This window comes from Cyanistes caeruleus, chromosome 2 (genome assembly GCF_971803275.1).
Source record: "Cyanistes caeruleus chromosome 2, bCyaCae1.hap1.1, whole genome shotgun sequence".
Classification (NCBI taxonomy): domain Eukaryota; kingdom Metazoa; phylum Chordata; class Aves; order Passeriformes; family Paridae; genus Cyanistes; species Cyanistes caeruleus.
The window spans coordinates 109,690,188-109,710,952 of NC_141702.1; the positions used below are offsets into that span (position 1 = coordinate 109,690,188).

The 20,765-nt window shown below is 49.7% G+C and overlaps 3 protein-coding genes and 1 long non-coding RNA gene across 9 annotated transcripts; 3 read left to right on the forward strand and 1 right to left on the reverse strand.

Moving 5' to 3' along the window:
- Positions 1–58: 58 nt before the first annotated feature.
- POLR1B (RNA polymerase I subunit B) lies at positions 59–14,832 on the forward strand. 6 transcript variants are annotated; one of them, XM_086871701.1, is made up of 15 exons: positions 59–566; positions 644–811; positions 2,853–2,999; positions 3,836–3,968; positions 4,990–5,126; positions 5,594–5,817; positions 6,577–6,748; positions 7,699–7,870; positions 8,670–8,951; positions 9,527–9,660; positions 10,102–10,272; positions 10,859–11,015; positions 11,631–11,827; positions 12,223–12,476; positions 13,289–14,832. In XM_086871701.1, the coding sequence occupies exons 1-15, from the start codon at positions 423–425 to the stop codon at positions 14,166–14,168; spliced, it is 3,372 nt and encodes a 1,123-aa protein (XP_086727827.1). In that variant the 5' UTR covers positions 59–422; the 3' UTR covers positions 14,169–14,832. The 6 variants fall into 6 exon arrangements, with proteins under 6 accessions (XP_086727827.1, XP_086727855.1, XP_086727844.1 ...); XM_086871729.1 differs by lacking the exons at positions 59–566; positions 644–811 and adding an exon at positions 1,164–1,358; XM_086871718.1 differs by lacking the exons at positions 59–566; positions 644–811 and adding an exon at positions 1,742–2,107.
- Positions 7,064–18,904, reverse strand: LOC147655115 (uncharacterized). Its single transcript, XR_015281524.1, has 3 exons — positions 17,835–18,904; positions 17,354–17,481; positions 7,064–7,905 (listed from the first exon to the last, which is right to left on the reverse strand). It is a non-coding gene; the product is annotated as an uncharacterized LOC147655115 (long non-coding RNA).
- PTCRA (pre T cell antigen receptor alpha) lies at positions 15,224–17,535 on the forward strand. Its single transcript, XM_086871825.1, has 5 exons — positions 15,224–15,357; positions 15,500–15,811; positions 16,019–16,054; positions 16,382–16,514; positions 17,403–17,535. The coding sequence occupies exons 1-4, from the start codon at positions 15,306–15,308 to the stop codon at positions 16,489–16,491; spliced, it is 510 nt and encodes a 169-aa protein (XP_086727951.1). The 5' UTR covers positions 15,224–15,305; the 3' UTR covers positions 16,492–16,514; positions 17,403–17,535.
- CNPY3 (canopy FGF signaling regulator 3) lies at positions 17,021–20,672 on the forward strand. Its single transcript, XM_086871812.1, has 6 exons — positions 17,021–17,160; positions 18,874–18,997; positions 19,133–19,229; positions 19,633–19,755; positions 19,942–20,059; positions 20,189–20,672. Exons 1-6 carry the CDS (start codon positions 17,055–17,057, stop codon positions 20,392–20,394), a joined length of 774 nt encoding a protein of 257 aa, XP_086727938.1. The 5' UTR covers positions 17,021–17,054; the 3' UTR covers positions 20,395–20,672.
- Positions 20,673–20,765: the final 93 nt, after the last annotated feature.

A 20,765-nucleotide genomic window follows, 5' to 3' on the forward strand; every position in this document is an offset into this window, starting at 1 on the left:
TGTGGTGTTTCCTTGGGGCAGCGGGTCCCTGGGGTGCCAAGTCCCCAGGACCCGGGAACTGGCATCACGCCCTGGGCTGTCCCGGCAGCGGTGGGAGCTGGGGAATAGCGGGGTTGCTGGGGATTCCAGGCGTGCGGAAGTAGCAGAGCGATGGGGATGGCTGGATATCCCGGCTCCTGGCTGGGCGGGGGGAGGGACCCGGGTGACGCGGATGCAGAGGGTGCCCGGGAGCTGGCGGTGCCAGTCGGGCGGAGCGCAGCTCGGGGGGCCGGAGCTGCAGGGTGGGCGCGGGGCGGGATTTGGGGACAGGAGTGGCCGCGGGGTGGGCGGGGCCGGGTGCGGAGCGCACGCGCGGGAGGCGGCGCGAGCCCCGGCACGCGGCGGTCCCCACGCGCCGCTTCCCGTGAGGAGGAGCGCGCGCCATGGCGGGCACCGGGACGGAGCCGCGCCCGGACCCGCACCGCCTGCGGCCGCCGCGGCGTGGCACGACCCAGCGCGACCTCACCGCCGCCCACATCGAGTCCTTCAACTACGCCGTCAGCGAGGGCGTCTATCGCGCCGTGCAGGTGCGGGGGGCGCGAAGCGGGGGCCGCGGGGCCGGGCCCTCGCCCGTCCCCGCCGCGCTAACCCGGTGCCATTGCAGGATGTGCCCCCGGTGGAGTTCGCGCTGAAAGACAAGCGGCTGGCGCTGGTGCTGGTCGGGGTGTCCATCGCCCCTCCCGCCGTGCCGGCCGGGACGGTGTGTCAGGAGAGGAGGGTGTTCCCGGCTGAGTGCCGCGGGCTCCGCAGCACCTACCGCGGCAGGATCACCGTAAGTGCCAGCGCCCCTCCGCCCCGCACTCTCCTGTCCCTGTCCCGGCCGGGCCCCGCACTCTCCTGTCCCTGTCCCGGCCGGGCCCCGCACTCTCCTGTCCCTGTCCCGGCCGGGCCCCGCACTCTCCTGTCCCTGTCCCGGCCGGGCCCCGAACTCTCCTGTCCCTGTCCCGGCCGGGCTCCGCACTCTCCTGTCCGTGTCCCGGCCGGGCCCCGCACTCTCCTGTCCCTGTCCCGGCCGGGCTCCGCTCACGCCTGTCCCCGTCCCGACCCTGTGCCGTGGTTAAAGGCCCCTTCCCGGCTCACCGGTCTCACGGGGTGTTCAAGGAGCGCTGCCCCGCGGGGGCTCTGGGGTGTTGGTGATAAGTGGCCTCGCTGTTTTTTCCCGCACATCAAGCTTGTCAGTGGTCCCGGACCAGTTGCCCTTCTTTCCCGTGTCACGTTTCTCTCCCTGCAAGCAGCCAGGCAGCTTGTAAGACCTTGGATGGAGACCGTGTCATCCCAGAGAGCGGCATCATCCAAATCTTGTTTCTGCAGGAATCCAGGTTTCAAAAGCAGCGTTGCTGCCATACAGAAGTTTATAAATCTCTTCTGTTCATAGGTTCCTGGTTTTCCTGAGGTGCTTTGAAATTTGCCTAGAGAGGAAGCATCCCCAGCAAGTATTTTCCTTTGCAGTGTGAAAGGATTGCACGTTGCTGTTTTCTATTAAAATGGTGTAGTTATGTCCGAGCTGATTGCTTATGTGAGGCACCTGGTGCAAGGGAATGCTTGCTTGGAATTTCAGGTTTTTGCTTGTTTTCTTTTTTGTTGTTTTTTTTATTATTATTTCTCTGAAGCTATACACCTTACTGTGATAAAAGCTGCTCCAAGTGCAGTACCTCTTCTGAAAATGAAGGTGGGGCAGTGCAGGTTGTTCATAGCTGTATTCCCAGAGGACTTTAGATTTTCCTGAGCTAGAGTTGATTTTATTTTTCTTACCTGAACTATTTCCTCTTTTTTTTTTTTTTTCCCCCCCCATTGTCTGTATGTTTAATTATTTTTTGAATTCTTGGAGCAGTTAGAACAGTTTGCTGTGCCCTGTGCGAGAAGGCAGTGCCTTGTGCTGGGATAGGTTAACCTCTCTCTGTCCTTGCCCATGCACAGCTGAAAACAGTCAGTAATCATTCCCTGTTTCCACCGTGCTCCTTTAGCTCCATATCCCTCCCTCAGGATAAGATGTGACCCCCATTCTGCTGAGCAGCTGTAGACTCTTAATCATCACTTCAGGTGTAGAACAGACTGCAGCAGTCCCTGTGTAAGGCTACCCCATCGATTTAAAGGAGCACAGTAGCATTTAACTTCTCTTTTCCAGTAATTTCTGAGACTCAGTTTACTCCTTTTAGCTGCTGCCAGGTGTTGAACCCATGTTCTTGTGTTGCAGTGTCAATGTTTCTTCCCTGCAGGACAGCAGATCTTTCAAAGCCCATCGTTCTGCACAAAAAGTTAGGATTGTTTGCTCCTACAGTCTTCCTGCTGACCCAATGCCAGAACTTACTAATAAATTTTCTTTCCTGCATGCTTTTCTTTTTTGCTTTTCAGATCGCTCATGAGCATGCTAAATGAAGAAAGGAAAGATTTCGTCAGGCCTGTAGCGTGGATGTCTTTTCAGTGAACACTTGCTCTCTTCTTTTGCTTCTAGCTGTTACCTCCTGACGTTTCCTTTCCTATCCTGTGGCTGCCTTTTTTTATTTAGGCTGCTCTGTTGAAGGGTGTGAAAGACAAAGGAGGCCAGACCAACCCTGTTGGCTCACCCAGCAGCTTATTTACCTGACTCTAGACTTGTACAATTTTCTTCTGTAAACCCACATTGACTGTTCCCCAGTCAATGCAATTCCTAATCTTTATGCATGTATCTACTGTCTCTTTTTATTATTACTACCATTTTACAGTGATACAAGTCTGTTCAACTGCTTGTGGTTGTAAGAAAGGTTCAGGTAATATAGAAGGAAATAATAAAAGAACAACTTAACTTGCTTACTGTTGGTGTTGTATCGTTTTAGGCCGACATCAGCTGGTCAGTGAATGACATGCCACAAGGGACTATCAAACAGCCATTAGGGTATATTCCAATCATGGTGAAGTCCAAATTGTGCAACCTCTGTGGTTTTTCTCCACAAGACCTTATGCAGCACCATGAGGAGGAAGAGGTAACGGGGATTTTGAGGGTCAGGAAAGTCTGTGTTTTACCTGAGCATTCCCTCCGGTCATCTTCTCTTTGTGGGCTTGAACATTTCTATTTTGTATCAAGTTTGACTTCCCATTTTCTCTTGAAAGCAGATTGTTTATGGGGGCTGGATAAAGCAGCTTGAGACTTTGCAGCTGTGGCTGTTGTTGAACTGAGTGATCTGCTTGGTGTCAGTATCTACAGTTTTGGTACAGAACCTCTCGGCTGCTACACAGCAGCTGAGAGTGCAGTGGACTCTGCAGAGAGAAAGATTTGGAGAACAGGCACTGAAAGAGACATTTCCATTCCCAATTTTCTTCTGCAGCTTTTTCCCTGTCTCCCCAGTAGCATGTTAGCTGTCTGTATTTGAAAACAGAATTATTTAGTGCTGCATTTTGAACTCAGAGAAAAAGAGAGAGCAAACTACAAAAGAAAATCAGAAAAGTAAGCTTGTATGTGACCAGACAAAGAACTTTTGCTCTGAAAATCCTTCTGGTTTATAAACTCAAAATGACAACTTCAGAGTGCATGCTTTAAAAAGTTAATGTCAGCTCTTCAGAGGTGCTTCACTGATCACAAAAGTTTTTTCTTCCTCATAAGTTGTGGAACATGCATCCTTTTCCTTGCACTCTGCTACATTTAGACTTCCTAAGTCCCTGCTAAGGTGTGCAGCCTTTCCAAAAGCAGTGCTGAATCATGTCTTGCTATATCCCATTAAATGTTTGGTTTTCGTGTATAATACAGGCAATTTTTTCTTTTACTCACAATGCCGGTTCTGACTTTCTAAGTATATTAAGATGATTTTTCTTCTCCTGCCAGGAAATGGGAGGCTACTTTATAATCAATGGATTAGAAAAAGTAATCAGGATGCTGATTATGCCCAGGCGAAACTTCCCGCTTGCGATGACAAGACACAAGTGGAAAAACAGAGGCCCTGGTTTCACAGAGTATGGTAAGCTCAGCAGTTTCTGCAGCATCTTACTAACAACTGCTGGAGGACAAACAGGGGTGACCATCTGTGGCTGAATTTTGGTAGTTTGTTTTGTTACAGTTCTTGTGTAATGTTAATATTTTTTGTTGCACATACGAATAAAGGGTAAACACACCACCATGGTGGTACAAGCAAGAAGCAGGGACTTGCCTTGTGGGAGCTGTCTGAGCTACCCATGGGGAGTGAGGAGATTTTATTCCAGTACTTTGCAGTACTTGTCACCTTTTGTTCTGTGGACAGTGTAACTAAAACCCCACGTTCAGTACAAGTCAGTGTAATCCACTGAACTCATTTCACTGATTTTGTCGATACTTCATGGAGGCAGATTTAATATCCATGAAGCAGAGTAAAATTATGGTGCATGGCTGCACTTTCCCTTTGTCATTTATAGTCAGCAAAACCAGTTTAAAATTGAATTAAGCCAGAAAATGTTAAATAGCATTTTAAACTCAGGTGTTGCCAGTTGCTGATTCAATTGGACCATGGTGCTTGAGCACACACTGTAGTTCCACACTAGTTTATTTCAAGGCAGTGCCAGATTAGATGGTGCTTTTTGTTTTATTTGTCTTTGTCCTGCAGTGGATAGCATGGAAGAGGACCAGGAAACACTGCTGCAGCACTGCCACCCAAACACAGAGATAAGAGTGGAATCAGGAACTATACTTGTGTGTTACTATATCCTACAACTGAAGGTTACAAACAGGATAACTGAGACTGGGGCTTTCTTTAAGAACTTTCTGCATCTTCCAAGCCTCTCAGCAAATGTGCTGGCTGTCTTGAGGCACAGCCCTCTTTAGCTAAGGGCTGAGTTGAGCTGGTGTGTTTATTTGAAACTGACACTGTTGTGAGCGATCTGCCTGGTGTTCTCAGCCATCAAGTACCAACATTTCTCTCATTAATTGTCTCACACCCCTTTGGACATGACACAGCGATGCATCCACTTGGTTTAGTGCAGCTTATGCTGATGTTGTGATTTTTGCAGGGGTGGTGATGCACTGTGTCAAGGATGAGCATACTGCAATAAATATGAACCTTCACTACTTGGAAAATGGCTGTGTCATGGTGAATTTCATTTTTCGCAAAGAGTTGTTCTTCCTCCCCTTGGGATTTGCTCTGAAGGTAAGCAGTGAATCCTTCTGGTTTCTATATTGAATAAATACAAAAGTTTTGCAAAGCATTTTTATTTTAAGTAATGAGAAGAAGCTAATTCCACTTGGAGTATTTCAGTCAGCCTTCCTATTCTGATAGGAGAAAGGTGATCCTAACTGTAACACTGCAATCAAACAGTCTGCAGCTGAGAAAGTTACTGCAGGGACAAGAGATGAGGGGAGAGTCACACCCTCATGGTTTTGTGGGTTTTTTTCTAATGAATGGTCTGAATGGAGATCATTATCAGTGTATGAACATCCCCTGCATTACTCTCTAAGCATCTCAACTGCACAATATTTGACAGTTTTCATTGTGGAAGGGCATTTCTAGAGCACTGAAAACCTAAATCATGGGGTGCCTTAGTTCTTTAGTTGTATTTTGTAGACGGATGTTGTTACAACCTTATTTTTCTGTTCTGGTAAACTTCTGTCTCTCAGGCATTAGTTAACTTCCCAGACTACCAGATTTTTGAAGAGCTGGTGAAAGGAAGGGAAGATGACACCTTTTATGTGAACTGTGTTACTGAGATGATGAGAGCAGTGGTGGATGCCGGCTGTTTGACACAGCAAAACGTCCTGGATTACCTGGGAAAGAGCTTCAGAGTGAAACTCAACCTGCCTGAGTGGTACAGCAATGAACAGGCTGCAGATTTCATTCTGAGGTCTGTATGTGGATGTGATCTGCTGTCACTGTGGTGAATTTATAGGCCTATGTGAGAGTATTATGATTATATGTATTCTAATGGTTTGACACAAGTATTCCCAAAATAGTTTCACAAGAGGGTGACAGTTTTTATTTAAATGGAATTTTTGTGATGTCATTGATGAAAAACACAAAGGTTGAGGAAGAGAAGGTTAAAGCTATGTCTGTGACTGCTTGAGGATACATTTGTTGAACAGAAATACTGCGGTTTATTACCAGTTTCACACAGTCTCTGTCAACTCTGAATAACTTTTTTATCTGTTAAAAAAGCAGAAAAGAAACATTTTAAATTCTTCTTTCATTAAATAAGTTAGAAAGCAGAGGAAGAATTTGCTTTAAGACTGTCAGTGTAGCAGGCATTCAACTAAAAAATTAATTTTCCTGGTAAAGTAGGTGTTTGCTCTTCCTCCAACTTTAGGAATTAAGATAGGTATGGTTTTCCTTTTTTGTTTGTGCTAGGCTGTTGCTCAGCCCACAGTTTTCCATACATGGCTTGATAGCAGTGGACATTTGGAGTTTCTGTGGCAGGACACTGATAGTGCTAACAGAAATATTTTGTAGTTTACATCTACTTGCATTGTTTATCTTGCCTTAAGTCTTGTTGTTTAGACTTTTTTATTTTAAAAAATGATTTACAATTATTTAGGAGAAACTTGAAGGACATGAAGCTAGCATGAAGAGATCATGGTGGTTGTCTTCCTTCTTTCTCTTCCTTCAGCAATTGTATCTGCATTCACCTGACCAATAGAACTGAGAAGTTCTACCTGCTCTGTATGATGACCCAGAAGCTCTATACTTTTGCCAAAGGAGAGTGCATGGAGGATAATCCAGACAGTCTCATGAATCACGAGGTGCTTACCCCAGGACAGCTTTTCCTTATGTTCTTAAAGGTGAGGTCATGGCTCCCACATCTTTAAAATATTTTACAGATCAGAAAGTTAAAAACATGCTTTTTACTTAAACAGGTAGCTTACTACTAATATAGTAATATTAGTAGTATATAGTATATATTAGTAATATATATTAGTATATATATTGTATATATATATGTATAATATATATTATATTAGTATAATACTAATATATTCCAGTTCAATTTATAGGGATATGTCATTTTAGGATGCTGGGAGGAGAGCAGTCGTGTCCCATGAAATTCACTGTGGAATAGTAGTTCTCATCCCCAAATATGATACTTCCCTGAGTTATTACATAATTCTTTAATCTTTCTTTTTTCATTTAGCCAGAAACTTCTTTAGCATTATTTTGTTGAAAGACTAAAAAACTCCCTGCCACTTGAGTGGCTTTAAAGTGAACTTGGGGAAGCATTTTAGTGCTATATAGAACAGGTACCAGGAACCAGAAAAAGTTGCTGTCAGATCAGCAGGGGACTGAGTTAACAGCCCTTTTTTTTTTTTTAATCCTAAGATCCTCAATAGTCTAAAGCATACAGTAGACACAGTGTACACTGTATGCAGAGTTATCCTTGTGGTCAGATTAGGTACAATTTCTGATTTGGGTTTTGTCTGTTCTTTATGAAATTTTGTTATTGTACTTCATTTGCCAGATTCATCACCATTCTGGGTGGAAGTGATTGCCAAGCTGTTGGGTGGGTGTTTTCCTTTTAGTTCTGTGTTGACATATACCATCAGCATCTTGATAGAATGGAGCCAGTGTTGGAAATAAGTCTGGAAAACTGTCAGTTCCTTAAAAGTTGTCCATCTTGCTAATTTTAGAGGAGTTCTGTAGCATGTGCAGCTGATGTGCTATATTAGAACTGATGTTCTAATTCAAGCCTTTCCTGTCCTGTCTTAATTTTAAATCTCTCACTTTTAAACCGTAGGAGAGGCTTGAAACCTGGCTGCAATCTGTTAGGTTTGTTTTGGAGAAAAAAGCGGAAAAAGCAAATATCAACCTAAATACAGACAGCCTGGTGAAGGCATTTGGCATGGCACCAGACTTCACCAAGCCATTTGAGTATCTGCTTGCAACTGGTAACCTGCGGTCTAAAACAGGTAAATCTGCAGGCTTCAGATTTTTCAGATGTTTCCTGTAAAACAGAATGAGAAACAATGTAAAGTTGAGCTCTTAACTGGAAACAACCGCTTGTAGGCTGGCTTTGTACACTGTAACTGAATTGCTAAAAGGGGTTTGAAGAAAGGGATTGTTGAGGAAAAAGGCAAGATTTATGCACAAGTATAGGCATTGTGCATGGTATAGAACAGGTTAGTTATGAAAGCAAAGCCTCTGCCCAGATGAAAAATTGAAATTAAATTTAGCATTGTCCAAAACAGCGACCATAATTTCATTTGCTTTCCCAAAGATTTTTTTCTTCCTAGAAGGTGCAATGTAAGACAGAGAAGGGGCATTTTTTAATCAGAACTTCACTTAGTCATGTGAGCTTAAATGGACAGAAACTGGTTTGCTGATGTATATTCAGATTTATCCGATGCTTCCCTGAAGTGTCCAGTATGACAGTGTTGTAATGGAGTGCCCACTAGAAAATCAAATTAGATGAAAAACCTGCAGAATTTTGGTAAAACATACCAGCTGCAAATTCTTAGTCACTTCACTGGCAATTACATCCACACGTTTGTAAAAGGAGCTAGATTTTAACAAATAGCTTGGAATTTAAAGTCTCTAGGTCTCTTACAGGTCACTAAGTTGCCTGTGCACGTGCACCTCCCCTGTTGGGATCCAATGTGAGCATCTGTAGGGGTTGTCAGTGAAAAATAAGAAGCTATCTTGTAACATCATCCTGTATTTGTTCAAGCTGGATGAGGTCCTGACATAAATCTCACCTTTCTTCCCTAGGGCTGGGCATGTTGCAGGACAGTGGTCTCTGTGTGGTGGGGGACAAGCTGAATTTCATCCGCTACCTCTCCCACTTCCGCTGCATACACAGAGGGGCAGCGTTTTCCCAGATGAGAACCACGACTGTCCGCAAGCTGCTGCCCGAATCCTGGGGCTTCCTGTGCCCCGTGGACACCCCGGATGGAGAGCCCTGTGGGCTGATGAACCACATGACAGCTCTGTGTGAAATCGTCACCGAGATGGTGCCTGTGACAGACATTCCACCTTTGTTATGTTCCCTGGGTATGTTTCACTGGCCTGGTGGTTCAGTGACGTGTTCTCCTTTCTTACCTCCCTGCCCTGCAGCCCCATAACTGGGAAAGGTTCTCCACACAGCATCACAGAACACTGCTCAGCTGAGAAGGTGAAGTCAAGTTTGAGCTGTACATACTGGGCTTCTGCTTAGTGGTTAATAACACATTGCTTGTACAGGCACATCAGCCTGTAAAATTCAATGTCGGTGTCTCTCAGCTGTGTGCTGTAGTGTGAGCATGTTCCCTGAAGCACAAGGAATTGCACAAGGTATTTCTCACAGCTCTGAGAAACTGGACTAAGTGGTAACATTGTAATTACTTGAATTTAACTGCAGTTCACTTGTGAATGACAATCCTTATTTTAGTCAGAAAAATGGGGAGAGGAATGACATTCTAAGCTGTAAATGCTTTTAATTTTCTATTGCACCTGTCTATGGTTTTGCCAAGAATTTTTTGATATCTAAGAAAGTTTCTTGGTGTGAGCTGAGAAGTGCAGAAATAACTTCTGTGTTTTGTTTGCTTTTTTTTTGGCTGTTCCTTCCATCAACCCCCCTCTTCCCACAGGTGTCACCCCCATTGATGCAGCTCCAAGCCAGCCTTACTCAGAGTGCTACAGAGTTGTGCTGGATGGCTCCATGGTGGGCTGGGTAGAGAGGGAGTTGGCTCCTGAGATTGCAGAAACTCTCCGCCATTTCAAGGTTTGTTGTCTTGTTTGAAATGTTTCTTAGCTAAACATCTTCAACATGCAGTGGTAGAAAATAGGAATGTTTAGAATTTCTTAGGCATCCATTTCTTTCTTTCTTTTTTTTTTTTAATCTGACCTAGTAAGTTATTTTTGGCTGTGTATTAGTACTGAAGTGTGCTTTTGTGTTACTTTTTTTTTTATTCATATGTTTCATGTGTTGGTTTATGAAGTTACAATTTTTGAAAGAACCTTTGCTTGGAGAAGGTAAGATAAGACATATTCTGTCTTTTTTTTGGAGGTGGAGGTTTTTCTGAAAGTATTTCTAAGAACTCTTCTCCACAGCTTTTTATTAGTGGCTACACCTGTGGTTGACATTTTCATTGTGTGACCAGGTGAATGCAGTTTAGTTAAACTTGGTTTGTGTTTCTAGATTGTTATTTCTTTGCACCAACAGATAACACAAGAGAAGAGATTTCCTGCACGGGCAGAAGTGGTCCTTATCCCAATGACAGGAAAACCCAGCTTGTATCCTGGGCTGTTCATTTTCACTAACCCTTGCCGGATGGTGCGGCCTGTCAGGAACCTATCCTATGGAAAAAATGAATGGATTGGGACTCTGGAACAGGTGGGATTTGCATATTCCCATGTTACGAAGGTATCTGGCATCAAAAATAGATTTGGAAAATATTTATGAAAGGAGCTGAGGATGAGGCTTGGGTTGAAGAGCTAGAATAGGTGACAGAAGGGGGTTTTTCACTCCTGCAAATTGATTTCTGGTAAATATCATAGCTGGACTGTAAAGATCTTTTTAAGGTCTTCAAATCTTCTCTCAGTATTAACTCTCTGAAGATTTGAGGCGAAGGATTGCTGTGTTGTGTGTACCATGTCATCTTGTGCTACATCACATTCACCAAATGGCCCCTGGGCAGCCAAGCAGTGGATTGCTGGGGAGCTCATCCACTTTACTGTTAAAGTGGGAGACAGAAAGGAGACACATTACTGCAGTTCTGTATTTCAGGCTCTCTTCCCTTGCAGCTAATCTGTGATAGTGGTTTCCCAGCTGTCTGATTTGTTTGCTAATACACTACAGTGCAGACAACAATCACAGCTCAAACTGGAATGGATAGAAAGCCATCAGAGACAGCTTTGGGTTTTTTCCTTCCCTTTAAAAGGAGGAAGTGAACAAGCATTATCCAATTTGATGTTTGCAGATCTTCATGAATGTGGCAACAATGGAGTCAGAGGTGGTGCCTGGAGTGACCACTCACCAGGAACTCTTCCCTCACAGTATTCTGAGCGTGGTGGCCAATCTCATTCCCTTCTCCGACCACAACCAAAGTCCACGGAACATGTACCAGTGCCAGATGGGTAAGCGCTGTAGTACCCAGTGCTGCAAGACCCTGGGCAAGGGGATTAGCACTTCATTAGCACCTCTGGTGTATTGAATTTCTGACAGTGTTATCACAAAGGTGTCCTTAAAACACTGCCTCTTTCTTATACTTTTCTTCAAGTAGCAATATGACTGTTCAAAATTCAGTTCCTTTGCCAAGATATTGATGCTGCAGAAACAAATGCTTTTTGGCCTGGAAATACGTAACATGGGCTTCACTCTGGGAAAAGCTGGGGATAAGACACACATACATCTCCCCAAAAATGACAAAACAAAAAACCACACAAAAAAAAACAAACTTCCCAAGTAAGCAAAACCAGAAACACCCCACCATCCTTAGTGGGGATTTTGAAACTTCAGAAAAGAAAACAAATCTTCAGAAAAGAAAACAAAATTAGATGTAATCCTTATGAAATGCTGTGAAAGGAATTGAGTATTGTGGTTCATAGAAAAATTATAGCCAGGCTTAGGGCAATTACTAAATTCCAAGGGGTTTAAGATTGATAATCCCTCTAAATTAATAAGTATTTCCAGTTTTTTTCTTAACAAGATACACAGAGAAATAAATCCCAGGTTTCCTTCCTTCCCTCCAGGAAAGCAGACCATGGGGTTTCCTGTTTACAACTACAAGGATCGCTCGGATAACAAGCTGTACCACCTGCACACCCCCCAGAGCCCTCTGGTGAGGCCCAGCATGTATGACTATTATGGGATGGACAGCTATCCTGTTGGCACCAACTCTATCGTGGCTGTCATCTCCTACAGTGGCTATGACATGGAAGATGCAATGGTAAGCCACCAGAAGGAAAAATCCTGCTGTCCTGTGAAGGAATTTGATGTGGGACACTGGGAGTAGGGGTGATATTCAGCTGAAAACCCCACTTTCTATCTCTGCTGGTCCTCACACTTTTTGGGCAGATTCAGCAGCACAGCGGTTGTGCTGTTACAGTAGGCAATGCTGGAGGTGCTGAGAGTAGAGCAGAGCTTCATTTGTCCAAGGCAGTGGCCTTCCAGCTTTGAAAAATACTGGAGTTACATGAGGCTTGAGCTTTTTGTAATGGTGACTTACTGGGAGGCTTTAAAAAGGTAATGTTCCCATTTTAATCTGATGCTTACCTTTGTAAATATTTTCTTTTTTTGAAGTTTTCAGCAAGTCTTTAATAGGTTTTTGTTTCTCCTTTTTAGATTGTAAATAAATCTTCCTGGCAGAGAGGATTTGCTTATGGAAGTGTTATCAAGGTGGAGAGCATTGACCTTTCCCTTAAAGCCAGCAGGGCAGGCGATAATTTAGTATTTGGCATCAGGCCTAACGATCCAAACGCAGGGGAGAAGCTGGATGCTGATGGACTGCCTTTTGTTGGGTCTATCCTGCAGCCTGGGGACCCCTTCTACAGCTTCATGAACCTCAACACAGGGGAGACCTTCACTGTGTACTATCCGTAAGTCAGCCTGTCACTCCTGTCCCTGCTCACCCTGTGGGGAGAGCAGTTGGCCCTTTCCCTGCAGATGTTCCCTTTTCTCCTCACATAATAGTGTCCATGGCATCACAGAAAGCATGAAGTTCATGCTTTAGGTGACTCCCAGGCATGTATCACATCTTTTCTCTAAGCCAGTGTGTGCTTCAGAGCTGGCTTATCCCAAGAGGATATTTTTTTGGTGATTTGCCTGTGCTGGTTGTATGTGGACATGGTAACAGTTAAGCCTGCAGCAGACCCCTGGTACATGGAATGTCAGGCTGAGGGCTCATTTGGAGAAGGAGCACACCCCTGAACAAGGCACTTGTCGAAGCTCACACTTTGCCTTCCCTTTCTGTTTTGAACTTCCCTCTCTACCGAAGAACTGAAATCGGGTTCTTTATTTTAGAATCCCATCAGTATGGTGTAAATTTATTGGTGGTAGGGGAAGGAGCTGCTGCCTTAATACAATGGAAATGGCAGTGGGGTGCAGTTTATCAGATATAAAGTGTGATACAGATGAACCAAGTTGAAATGATCCTTATTTTAAAACATGGGTGGCACATTAGCTGATTGCCTGAAAGTGGTACCTGAATGGCACTTGGAAGATGCCTTTGTATTGCTTCCTTGCCCTGATTCTTAGTCCAAGTTCCCTCACTACTGAGTAGTACTTTGAAGAATGGTGATGTTTCTCAGCTGTCCCAAGGCATTTGATAAGTGGTTTAGGTTTTTTTTTCATTTTCCTTTCAAAACTAAAATCCATTAGCAAACCTGACACCTTTGCTATTCCTACACAGGAGTAAAGAAGTGGGCATTGTGGACAACGTTAGGTTGTGCAGCAATGACCGTGGCACTGGGAAGTTCAAGAAGGCTTGCATCACTGTGAGGGTTCCCCGAAATCCCACTGTTGGAGACAAATTTGCCAGCCGTCACGGACAGAAAGGCATCCTAAGCCAGCTCTGGCCCGTCGAGGACATGCCCTTCACAGAGAACGGGATGGTTCCAGACATCCTCTTCAACCCTCACGGCTTTCCCTCCCGCATGACCATTGGGATGTTAATTGAGAGCATGGCGGGGAAGTCAGCAGCCCTGCATGGGGTCTCCTATGATGCCACTCCCTTCACCTTCACCGAGAAGAAGTCTGCTCTGAAATACTTCGGTGAGACTTTAGCGAGTGCGGGTTACAACTTCTTTGGGACAGAGAAGATGTACAGCGGCATCAGCGGGGTGGAGCTGGAGGCAGAGATCTTCGTGGGCGTGGTGTACTACCAGCGTCTGCGCCACATGGTCTCTGACAAGTTCCAGGTGAGGACCACGGGGCCCCGAGATGCTGTCACCAACCAGCCTGTCAAGGGGAGGAATGTGGAAGGTGGGATCCGCTTCGGCGAGATGGAGCGGGATGCTCTGCTGGCCCATGGCACGTCCTTCCTGCTGCAGGACCGCCTGTTCAACTGCTCTGACGGCTCCGTAGCCTACGTGTGCACAAGCTGCGGCAGCCTGACATCCCCTGTGCTGGAGAAACTGTCCCAGTCCTCTGTGACCAGCAGCAGGAGGTATTCCTGCTCCCTCTGCAGCCAGGTGGACACCATCGAGGTTGTCCCTGTGCCCCATGTCTTCCGCTACTTTGTGGCTGAGCTGGCAGCCATGAACATAAAAACAAAGCTCAATGTGGAGTAGCTTGGTCCTTGGCAGGGTGATAGTTGGAGGGAGGAGGCATGTATCAAGTCTTGTCCTTTTCCCTGAGTTTCAGGTATTAAATCAGTTCTCGGGTTCTTCAAAAGAATTCAAGATTAATTTGATGTTTGTATTGTGACAGGGTGGTTGCCAAGCTGTAGGGCAATGAAAGATGTCTCTATTGGTTTGTTTGGACTATCTAAAGGATCACCAGCTATTGAGATGTGTATGAAAATCATGCAATATTGCTGCTCCACCCAAGCTCCTGGGTTGAGAGTGATGGGGTTCTTTTGAGTGCAGGCTGAAACTAGGTTTGAAGAGGTCATAAAACGTCATGAAGTGAATGCTGGAAATTACAAAAAATATTTTTGGTTGTTTTTTTTTTCAAGAAAAATCTTTGAAAACCATATGCCTTAACAATGTGTTCATGTTAAAGTTACTGTACATGTTTTTTTCAATACATGTGCCATGAGTCATAAAGAAGGTGGCACGAAGTTCTGCTGTGTGAAGCCACAGCCTTGACTGCAAGTAACCAAGGTTCCCCTGCCAGGTGTGTCCTGGAAGTGTTCAGTGTCACCAAGCTGAGTGGTGCTGGGCTTTGGGGTTTGTTTTGGTGCATTTGGCTGAAGAAGAATAAAGCAGAGGCATTTCCAGCCTGGCTCGTGAATGTGCAGCATGGATATTGTAGGACTGGAGTTTATCCTCCCCCTAAGTCCACAGCAGCTGCCACCCCCCTCTTTCCCAGGCGTCCTCCGTTCCCCTCTGCCCGCCCCAGCGACCGCGGGGCAGAGCGTGTGCCCCGGGAGCAGCCGTACCCTGCGTGCCCAGAGTTCTTGTGTTGTTTCTTCTTCCCCTGCCGGCAGCGCCGTGCTGGGGCGGGGGTGCTCCCGGGGCTTGGCGGGCGGGAGGCTCTGGGGGTGTCCCCGGCGGCGAGGCGCGGAGGAGCCGGCACCCTCGGGGCCGGGACTCGCACTGTGGCGCGACCGGGAAGGAGCAGCGACCCCGGCGGGGCGGAGCGGAGCCGAACCAGCGGCGGGGGAGCGCCGCGCCAGCCCCGGCCCCGCAGCCCCGGCGGTGGGCGGCGCAGCTGGAGATGCGGCTGGGGACTGAGCCTTGGCAGCCCCATGCGCTGCAGCTGCCATGGAGCTGCTCCAAGTGCTGCTGGCTGCCGTTCTGCTCCCGCTCCTGCCCCGTGAGTACCCCCAGGACAGACCCAGGAGGTGGGAAAGCCGGGTGCCGTCCAGCCTGGATGCAAAGGCTGAGCTCTGCCGAGGTGGCGGCCGTGCTGGGTGGGATGTGTGAGGGAAGCAGTGCCCCTAAGCTGTCTCCCTCAGTTGGCAGGGCAGCTGTGCCACTGCCTACGCTGACACGGCCATTGAGCATGGTGCTGGCTGGGCAGCGCCGACAGCTGGTCGTGTGCGTGGTGAGTGACCTGGCCCCCAGCTCTGGCCATGCTGTCTGGATCTCCGGTGGGAACGGCAGCATCCTGCAGTCCTTTGCCTATGGAGCCTCCCAGGAGGATGGTGGCACCGTCTGCTCCGTCTCCCTCCTTTCCAGTGACCCCCCCCGCGAGAGGGAACTTGCCTGCCATGTGGGGGCCAACAGGACCTCTCCATCCCACAGCTCCAGCCCCATCCGCATCACGGGTATGACCCTGCTGCCCAGCCTGGCGTGTGCACTGGTGGCCCCGAGGAGGGAGGTTGGCAGGGCCTCTGGGGCCAGCAGGGAGCAGGTGTGAGGCCCTAGGGGCAAACGTTGCTGTCTGGATCACAGGAAGGGGTTTGTGGCCAGCACTGCCATGCACCTGGTGCTGGGGCTGCCAGTGCCTCCCCAGCTGCTCTTTTATCCCACAGGCAACGAGGAGGCGGCAGAGCTGTGTAGCACAGCTGGTGAGTCTCTGGCCCCTGCCTGGTGGGAACGTCTGGAGAGAAAGCCCTGGCCAGTGGCTTGGCTGGGACTATGTGGTGGTTGGGATGGGTTTTCCCCACGGTGTTGTGGGACTGGGAAGAGGGAGGGAAGCTTCACCTTGGTGGGAAGAATGGGGAAACTGGGTCAGAGCTAGCCTGCTCTCAGGGACAGCATGAGGGTGACATGAGGTGTCTCTGGGATGTGTAAGGATTCCAAGTCTGCCCAAACGTGGCCCCATAGCAGGCCTGGAGAGGATGTGGGGGCAGTGGGGTGTCTGTGGCAGGCATCACCTCACCCTTCCATTGCAGTGTCACCGGCCCCTGCCTTGGCAGCCCTGCTTATGGCTGTCCGTGTGGTGTTGCTGAAGGTCTTGCTCTCTGATGCTGTCCTCACCTCCATCCTCCTCGCCCAGAGCTGAGGGTACGGGCAGTTGCCCAAAGGGTAAGTCCCCCTGGTTTGGTGTAGGGGTGTGGAAGTCACTAGAAATAATCTGGAGAGTGGAGAGAGGACCCTCAAATGGAGGAGGGAGGAGACCCAGTGTTGTCTGGGGGAGGTGCAGGATGGGAATCTTGGCTTGAGCGGACAAGAAAGAAGGGCTGACACATTTCTGTGGGTGGCAGGGCCCCGGAATTACCTGAAGGACGGGAAGGGACCCCAAATTAATCAGAGGTAGGGAAGGGGCCCCAAGGTACCTCGGGGGGGGAAAGTTTCCGGAATTCCAGAGGCAGGGAGGGGCCCCGGAGGGTTCTGTGGGTACCCCGAGCGGCGGCCGCGGCCACGTGCGCGCCCCTTCCCACGTGGGCGCCCGGCGGGACCGCCCGGGGGCGGCGCTACGGGGGCCGCGCGCCGCTGGGATTGGCTGGCGGCGGCCGGCGGGGATTGGTCACGCGGGTCACGCGCGCCTCCGGCATTGGCCGACGCGGCGGGATCGCCATGGTAACCGGGCGTGGCGGGGCGGGAGCGCGCCCCGGAAGCGGAGTCATGGCGGCGGCGGCGGCGGGGGCAGCGTTGCTGATGCTGCTGATGGCGGCGGCGCTAGCGGGGGGCGACGACTCGGACTGGGTGCGACTGCCCAGCAAGTGTGAGGGTAAGCGGGGCCTCGGGGGACCGGGGTGATCGGCCGCCGCCCGCTGTCGGCTCGGGCCGGGGGTCGCTGGTGCGGGACTGCGCCCCCGCGGGCTGCCCCTCTGCCCGCCTCCTGCCCGCGGGCACCGCTGTTCCCGGCAGTCACTTGATCGCCTGCCGGTTCGTAACTGGGACTGGTCGCGTGTGCTACTTACAGTTCGGTCTCCGTGATGCCTCCAATCTGAGTATCCCTTTGGTTCACAGGCAATCCAGGGTAGATCATGACGGACATTTGCTGCCTGGTGCGGTTTCCTCTATCTTTGCTGTGCAAGCGCACGTGGAGCTGGACAGCAAAGAGAAAATTAAAAAAAAAATAAAATAGGGAGTTCTTTACAAAGCTTTCCCTGCTGGGGAAGCAGCTCTGGGGATGCTGATGTCCGAGTTCTGCTGTGGCATCAGCGTAGCCTCAGAGAAGCATCAGCACAAACACTGACCACACTCTGCTCTTCTTCCTGCCTGGGCTTGGAATCTGTCAGTGCACAGGAAAAGCTGCAGGAAGGGTCTGGATAACGGGACTCGGCAGCGAGCACTCCTGGCCTGTGTGTGGTGCAGCACACCAGCAGCAGGTGTGGTGTGGAGGGGGACATCCTTGAGGCCCGAGTTCCAAGAGGCTGCGGGAAGGAACAATCGTCTCACCTGAGAAATGGCCCAGTCGTCTCCAGCCCCTGGTGCCAGCAGAGATAGGATCGTGCAGGAGGTGTGCACAGGACTTATCAACATGTGTGCAGGAGCTCTGGGGAAGCCACCTCGCTCTTTTCCTCCTCGGTCGTCTCTCAACTCACATAATTGCCTGGGAGAAGACAGTGGCTCATTGCTGTCAGACCATTCCTGCTGGAGTTTGGTCCTTCTCTTAAAGTGGAGCTCGAAGAAGAGGTGGCTCCTGACAAACAGGACCCAACAGCACTGGACAAAGATTTCTCCAGTCTCCTGAGATCCCATCTTTGGGGCAGGAATGGCCCATGCCTGGCTTCCATCCCTCCCCATTCCCACTTGTAAACCCCTGAGATATTTCTCCTGCTGTGTGCTTCTATAACTGTGTTTGGCTCTTTTTAGAGAAGAAATAAAGCTTTTTTTTTTTTTAGTTTTATAAAAATAACCATGCACTGTGTTCTAAATCTGTTGATGATATGGTCTCTGCTGCAGGCAGAGCCCCAGGTTGTGTTGCTGGAGCTCACAGCCAGCACCCTGTCCTGTCACCCAGGCCACCGAACCCTGCCAGCTGCTCAGTCCCCAGCACAGCCCCAATGTCCCCAGAGCAGTGAGAGCACCAGGTGGAACGTGCTGTCATCACGAGGAGAAGCTGAGCTACACTGGGACTTGCATTGCAAAAAGATGCCATGCTCTTCCAAAAGGGAGAAGTGGCAGGGAAGTAGAGGCTTTTGGGGGGAAAGCTGCAGGCAGAACTGAGCCTGTGTGACTTCCCAGCTGTGCCACAGCAGCTGGTTTACACAGAAGCATTGGTTTGGGTGCTCCTGCTTCAAGCGTTCTCCAGTGGAAGCAGCTGAGCCATTCCTGGTTACTTCTTTGGATGGCCGAGATGTGTTTTGTGCTCACGGCAGCTTTGGTGTGCCCAGTTCCTGGGGCTGGTTCTTGCTGCTGTCCCAGGTGCTCTGGTCATGCTGCCTGTCAGAACAGTGACACCCCCTAAACCATTTGTGCTCTCTCCTTCCCACAGTGTGCAAGTATGTAGCCGTGGAGCTGAAATCCGCCTTCGAGGAGACTGGCAAGACCAAGGAGGTGATTGACACCAAGTACGGCTTCCTGGATGGGAAGGGCTCTGCTGTCAAGTACACACAGTCGTAAGTGGGAGTGGCATGGGAATCTCCTGTTGCTGTCACTGCCTCCAGAGCTGGAGGCTTTGGGAGGCTCACCCTGTGCCCTGGCTGTTGCTGGAGGCCCACGCCAAGCCTGAGCCCTTCCTCGTCTCCATGCAGGGACATCCGGTTAATTGAGGTGACAGAGAACATCTGCAAGAGGCTGTTGGATTACAACCTGCACAAGGAGAGGAGCGGCAGTAACAGATTCGCAAAGGTGACAGCTGTTCCTTCAGTTCCTGCTCCCAAATATGCCTCACCCATCCCTTCACTGCCAGAGTGCCAAACCAGGTTCATTCTTCCCATCCTCTGGATCCCCTTCTAGTGCCTGGCATGCGAGACCACGCTGCCCCCAAGTCAGATGTGCTGTCTTTGGTGGCAGTGGGCAGGCTCCTGCCTGCATGGAGGGAACCAGGGGCTGTCTTCCTCTTGGGTTTGGGACCAGGTTTGCAGACGGGGACTCGCTGCCACTTGAATTCCCCCCCATAACACTGATGTCCCAGGGATCTGGCTTGCACATTCCTGCACGGCTGGGCAGGGTTGTGGTTGACACGGGGAGGAGAGTGGGAGCCCTGCAGGAGGAGCACCACCTCACCAGGCAGTGCTGCTCCCTCCCTCAGGGCATGTCAGAGACGTTCGAGACCCTGCACAATCTGGTGCACAAGGGTGTCAAGGTGGTGATGGACATCCCCTACGAGCTGTGGAACGAGACCTCCGCTGAGGTGGCTGACCTCAAAAAGCAGGTACCCTGCCCCATGGGACTGGCCCTCGGTGGCTGCTATGACCTTTTAGGCTGGAGTGGTGGGGGGAGAGCATCCAGGGGTGCGCTGCTGGGAGCAGGATATTGGCAGGACCTGTGGCAGGAGCCTGGTCCTGGTCCTGCTACACGCCAGCATATGCCTGGAGCTGAGCTATCCTCTCTGCCGTAGTGTGATGTGCTGGTAGAGGAGTATGAAGATGTGATAGAAGATTGGTACAGGCACCACCAGACAGAGGACCTCTCCCAGTTTCTCTGTGCCAACCACGTGCTAAAAGGAAAAGACACAAGTAAGTCCTGGCTGCTGCCAGGGGCTGAAATAATGCAGGAATGCTTGTGAGGGTAGGGGAGCCTTGCTAAAGCATGGGAGCTAAAGCTCCATCAGAGCCCCCTCTGCCCCTCTCTTCTCTTTTCCCTAGGCTGCCTGGCAGAGAAGTGGACTGGCAAGAAAGGTGATTTGGCAAGCGTGGGGGAGAAGCAGAGCAAAAAAAAGAGTGGGAAGAAGAAGAAAAAGGGCCAGAAGGATGAGCGTGAGGGAGCTGCCAGCCTTCCGGACACAGGGGAGGCCCTGGAGGGGGTCCAGGAGCAGGCTCCGCTCACCCACAGCCCAGCTGATGAGCTGTAGGCACACAGCCCCTGCCCCCGGGGCCGCCCACTCCGGGGTTTCACCCCGCTGTGCCTATGGGTACCAAAGGAAAAGGGACTTGTGATTCGGGGGAGACCGGAGCGCCTGGCCCCGCCTTGCCAGCCTGGGTGCCATCCCGTGCTTAGGTGTCACGGAGCCGCGGACCCAGACCTGCCACATCCCTGCCGGGGGCTCCAGCTCTGGGAGGCCGCGAGTGCTGCCCCGCCGCCGGCTCTTCGCACGCCGCCGGGACTGTAAATAAAGACGTTTTCCCCAGAGTCGCCGCCGCCACTGCCGGCCCCGCTTCTGCTGCTGCTGGGTGCGGGATCAGCGCTGCTGCGGCCCGGGGAGGCCGCTGAGGGGCGGGCGGG